Below are 5,319 nucleotides of genomic sequence, written 5' to 3' on the forward strand. Positions count from 1 at the left end.
TAGGTCCATCCACGTTGTTGCAAGTGACAATTTCATTCTTATGGCTAAGTAATATATCATTGTGTATGTTTGTACCACATCTTCTTTATTCATTCTTCTGTTGTTGGACAATTAGGCTGCTTCCATATCTTGGCTACTCTAAATAGTGCTGCTGTGAACACTGATGTTGGTGGATCTCCAGTTAGGAGGATTGAAGGATGCAAGTAGAAATTAAAGGCAGCAGTTTGTAATTGAGTAATTTGGGAAACTAATCAACCACTAAGGGGAGGGCTAAATGAAACTGTAACCATCCTCAGGAAAATCAAGCTGCTAGAAGGAGAAAAAAAGGTGTATACAATTATGTAAAGTCCAAGTTAAACTGTTGAAAAGTGTGTACTACTTAGAGTTGGAGGGGAGGGGAGGAGGGGAATAAAGAATGAGTCTTAATTCTTCTCTGATGTAGCCTCAGTTGGACCTTTCAGTCTGTATTGAGTCTTAAATGTTTAGGGCTCACTCAGCCTTGGCTTCCCTTGGCTCTTCTGAAAATAGCTAATAAAATATTTATAAATTCAGCTTTGCATCTTTATTCCCTCATAAACCAAAAGCTTATTTAAAATTGGAGTGGTCACTAGTAGTGACTAGAGGGTCTATGACAGACATACCACTGCCTGCTCTTTAAAATTGGGTTTCCCCCAGTGTTCATCGCAGCGCTGTGTATAACAGCCAGGACATGGAAGCAACCTAGATGTCCATCAGCAGACGAATGGATAAGAAAGCTGTGGCACATATGCACAGTGGAGTATTACTCAGCCGTTAAAAAGAATTCATTTGAATCAGTTCTGATGAGATGGATGAAACTGGAGCCGATTATACAGAGTGAAGTAAGCCAGAAAGAAAAACACCAATACAGTATACTAACACATATATATGGAATTTAGAAAGATGGCAATGACGACCCTGTATGCAAGACAGGAAAAAAAGACACAGCTGTGTATAACAGACTTTTGGACTCAGAGGGAGAGGGAGAGGGTGGGATGATATGGGAGAATGGCATTCTATCATGTATACTATCATGTAAGAATTGAATCGCTAGTCTATGTCTGACGCAGGATACAGCATGCTTGGGGCTGGTGCATGGGGATGACCCACAGAGATGTTATGGGGAGGGAGGTGGGAGGGGGGTTCATGTTTGGGAACACATGTAAGAATTAAAGATTTTAAAATTAAAAAAATAAAAAACAATACTAAAAAAATAAAAATAAAAAAAATAAAATTGGGTTTCCTTGTATTTTTAAAATGAAAATTTCATAGCACCAAATTGATTCGTGCTTTGATTCATGGTTTTTTTTTTAATCCTAAAACCCAGCTGTTAGCAGTTTACTTCTAGTAAGGGGACCAGCATCCCAGTAGGCAGCCAGAAACGGGAAGCCAAACTGATTAGAGGTGTTGTATACCTTAAATTTACAGTGTAACAGGTCAAGTTACATGTTGAAAAAGCAAGAGAGTTCCAGAAAAACCTCTATTTCTGCTTTATTGACTATGCCAAAGCCTTTGACTGTGTGGATCACAATCAACTATGGAAAATTCTTCAAGAGGTGGGAATACCAGACCACCTGAACTGCCTCTTGAGAAATCTGTATGCAGGTCAGGAAGCAACAGTTAGAACTGGACATGGAACAACAGACTGGTTCCAAATAGGAAAAGGAGTACGTCAAGGCTGTATATTGTCACCCTGCTTATTTAACTTGTATGCAGAGTACATCATGAGAAATACTGGGCTGGAAGAAGCACAAGTTGGAATCAAGATTGCCGGAAGAAATATCAATAACCTCCGATATGCAGATAACACCACCCTTATGGCAGAAAATGAAAGAGGAGTGGAAAAAGTTGGCTTAAAGCTCAACATTCAGAAAATGAAGATCATGGCATCTGGTCCCATCACTTCTTGGGAAATAGAGGGGGAAACAGTGGAAACAGTGTCAGACTTTATTTTGGGGGGACTCCAAAATCACTGCAGGTGGTGATTGCAGCCATGAAATTTAAAGACTCCTTGGAAGGAAAGTTATGACCAACCTAGACAGCATATTGAAAAGCAGAGACATTACTTTGCCAACAAAGGTCCGTCTAGTCAAGGCTATGGTTTTTCCTGTGGTCATGTATGGATGTGAGAGTTGGACTGTGAAGAAAGCTTAGCTCAGAAGAATTGACGCTTTTGAACTGTGGTGTTGGAGAAGACTCTTGAGAGTCCCTTGGACTGCAAGGAGATCCAACCAGTCCATTCTAAAGGAGATCAGCCCTGGGTGTTCTTTGGAAGGACTGATGCTAAAGCTGAAGCTCCAGTACTTTGGCCACCTCATGCAAAGAGTTGACTCATTGGAAAACACCCTGATGTTGGGAGGGATTGGGGGCAGGAGGAGAAGGGGATGACAGAGGATGAGATGGCTGGATGGCAACCCGGGCCTCACGGCTGGGTTGAAACCAAGATTTCCTGTCCCATGTCACTTTGAGTAGAAACATCGCAGCCTTGGAAGGTTTTCCCATGAGGGCAGCCTCGCCCGACCCTGTAGGTACCTCACCTTGCAAAGCCCGGTGCTCACGGTGAGAGAGCACCGGGGAAGCTCCTGACCGAGGCGGGAGAGATTGAGGCCCCAGGCGGGTGGAAAACTAAAAGCTCTCACCTGGGTATGGGTAGGGGTCCTCCCAGGTGGTGCTAGCGGCAAAGAACCCGCCTGCCAATCAGAAGACGTCAGAGATGCGGGTTGGATCCCAGGGTGGGGAAGATCCCCTAATGAAGAGCATAGCAACCACCTCCAGCATTCATGTCTGGAGAATTCCATGGAATGAGGAGGCTACAGTCCGCAGGATAGTAAAGAGTCAGACAAGACTGAAGAGACTTGGCACGCATGCACCTAGATCGAAAGCAGTCCAGAGTGACAGCTGCTGCTGGAGAAAGGCGCTTCTCCCTCCACATCTCTCTGCCAGTTATTAGTAACAGACGTTAGGGAAACTTGATTCTTTATTAGAACTCTGCAGATTCGTGTTTGCAAACCTTTAACAGGGAGTGGCGGGGACCGGGGAAACCAAAAATCAAAAACGCACACCATTCTTTTCTCAGCTTCTGCAGCAGAACGGGACTTAGGAGAACAGGGTTCCAGGAGGGGCTTTCACTTGGACCTTGCCTGGCTCTCTTGCTTCTGAGCGCGGAACGCCTTCAGAAACTGGTATCTGGATCCTGCATAACTTCGAGGAAGCTCTGGGTTCCGGCTTCTCGGGCTGCGCCGGGGGACCGCTGGGTGGCCGCCTCGCGGGCTGCGCCGGGGGACCGCTGGGTGGCCGCCTCGCGGGCTGCGCCGGGGGACCGCTGGGTGGCCGCCTCGCGGGCTGCGCCGGGGGACCGCTGGGTGGCCGCCTCGCGGGCTGCGCCGGGGGACCGCTGGGTGGCCGCCTCGCGGGCTCCGCCGGGGGACCGCTGGGTGGCCGCCTCGCGGGCTGCGCCGGGGGACCGCTGGGTGGCCGCCTCGCGGGCTGCGCCGGGGGACCGCTGGGTGGCCGCCTCGCGGGCTGCGCCGGGGGACCGCTGGGTCCCAGTCTCCTGGACTTTCTCGGGTGACAACTGGGTCGCCGCCTGCTGGATTGCGCTGGGGGATCGCTGGGTCCCAGCCTCTCGGGCAGCGCTGGGGGAACGCTGGGTCCCGGCCTCTTGGGCAGCTCTGGGGGATCGCTGGGTCCCGGTCTCCTGGACTTTCTCGGGTGACAACTGCGTCGCCGCCTGCTGGATTGCGCTGGGGGATCGCTGGGTCCCGGCCTCTCGGGCAGCTCTGGGGGATCGCTGGGTCCCGGTCTCCTGGACTTTCTCGGGTGACAACTGCGTCGCCGCCTCCTGGATTGCGCTGGGGGATCGTTGAGTCCCGGCCTCTCGGGCAGCGCTGGGGGATCGCTGGGTCCCCGTCTCCCGGGCTTTCCCGGGTGACAGCTGTATCGCCGCCTGCTGAATTGCGCTAGGGGATCGCTGGGTCCCGGCCTCCTGGACTGCGTCTGGGGACTGCTGGGTGGCCGCCTCCCGGGCAGGAGCCTTCTCAGAGCCTGGAAGAAGAGCAAAGAGAGGAAGTCGCACCTGTGTCCCATGCGTCCCACAAAGGGGGTTATCCGTTCGGGCTGCAGGGCTAGGGATCCGAAATCTGAGAACAGAATGTCAGTTCGCTCTTCTAGATCCCTTGCAAAGAGGAAGCCCTCTCCCAGGAGAACTAAAAGGATGAGACCACTGCCCAGGCACAGCCGGGAAGCATCAGGACTTCTCCCAAGAACCCGGGGCCTGCCTAGGGTGCCTTTCATGGTTCCCATCCGCGTACTTCGCGCCCGGAGCTGACGGTGATAGTCAGCCAAGTTCATGATCATCTTGGATACATCCTGCTGGTAATAAGGCCGGCCAAATATCAAGATTTCAGCCTCGCCGTTCGGGTCCCACTGATGAACGTGAAGCAGGGTCTGTGACACACACTCGACGTGCGGGATGTGTTCTCCACCCCGGCCTGCGCGGGAAGCAAAGACGTCGTTAGCCGTGGGGGCGGGAGCGGAGGCAGCAGCAGGGGCGCTGGAAGGCAGCCCGGGCCGCAGGAGAGGCCTGCTGACGACGCGGCCACCCCAGGGCCGAGAGGCGGCCTTGGCTTCCCTTCTCGCGCCCACTCACCGAAGATCGCTTCCACCAGCCAGGCCTCCAGGTGAACTGCCTTCGGGCTCTTCAGGTACTCGGAATGAAACCAGTAGGGCCGCTTGGTGAGGTTACCAAGCACCTCGAAGAGCGTCCCTTCTCGCTGCTCCAGCTGAACGAGCGTCGGAAACCGCCAAGGAGCAGCCATGCTGTGGTGGGCCCGCCGCACAGCGCAAGAGCAGCCGGCGCTCCAGCATTTCTAGGGCCTTTGGCCGGTGACGCCCCACCCCGCGCCCTTCTCATTGGCTCGCAGGCCTCGCAAACCCGCAGCTGCTGCTGCTTCCCGGCGGGCTCCCTAGGGCTCGCGCCCGGGCGGCGCTTAAGCCTTCCTCTTCCCTGCGCGCCCCGCGGGCGGCCACGTCCCGGAAGCTGCTGAAGCCGTAACGGTGGACTCAGGCTGGGACAGTCCCAGAGATGTTAGGGAAGAACCCACATCGGGACGATCGCTTTCAGAGGCGCGAATCCGTATTTGCAGAGATCCAGGTGCATTTTGGGGGGCTTCCTTGGTGGCTCAGCTGGTAAATAATCCGTCTGCAATGCGGAGACTTGGTTTCGATCCCTGGGTTGGGAAGATCCCCTGGAGAAGGGAAAGGCTACCCACTCCACTATCCTAGCCTGAAGAATTCCATGGA

General features: G+C 53.1%; 1 protein-coding gene across 1 annotated transcript; it reads right to left on the reverse strand.

Annotated features, from left to right (window-relative positions):
• Window positions 1-3,190: 3,190 nt before the first annotated feature.
• Window positions 3,191-4,835, reverse strand: KHDC3L (KH domain containing 3 like, subcortical maternal complex member). The gene is made up of 4 exons (XM_052652026.1): window positions 4,667-4,835; window positions 4,329-4,508; window positions 4,023-4,062; window positions 3,191-3,869 (listed from the first exon to the last, which is right to left on the reverse strand). Exons 1-4 carry the CDS (start codon window positions 4,833-4,835, stop codon window positions 3,191-3,193), a joined length of 1,068 nt encoding a protein of 355 aa, XP_052507986.1.
• Window positions 4,836-5,319: the final 484 nt, after the last annotated feature.

Source organism: Budorcas taxicolor, chromosome 14, assembly GCF_023091745.1.
Source record: "Budorcas taxicolor isolate Tak-1 chromosome 14, Takin1.1, whole genome shotgun sequence".
Lineage (NCBI taxonomy): Eukaryota > Metazoa > Chordata > Mammalia > Artiodactyla > Bovidae > Budorcas > Budorcas taxicolor.

Coding starts and splice junctions, on each gene's coding strand:
- KHDC3L (XM_052652026.1), bottom strand. CDS start 4,835: ATGGCTGCTCCTTGGCGGTTTCCGACGCTCGTTCAGCTGGAGCAGCGA. Junction 4,063..4,328: donor CCGTCAGCTCCGGGCGCGAA/GTACGCGGATGG, acceptor CTCTTCTTCCAG/GCTCTGAGAAGGCTCCTGCC. Junction 3,870..4,022: donor CGGGAGGCGGCCACCCAGCA/GTCCCCAGACGC, acceptor ACGATCCCCCAG/CGCAATCCAGGAGGCGGCGA.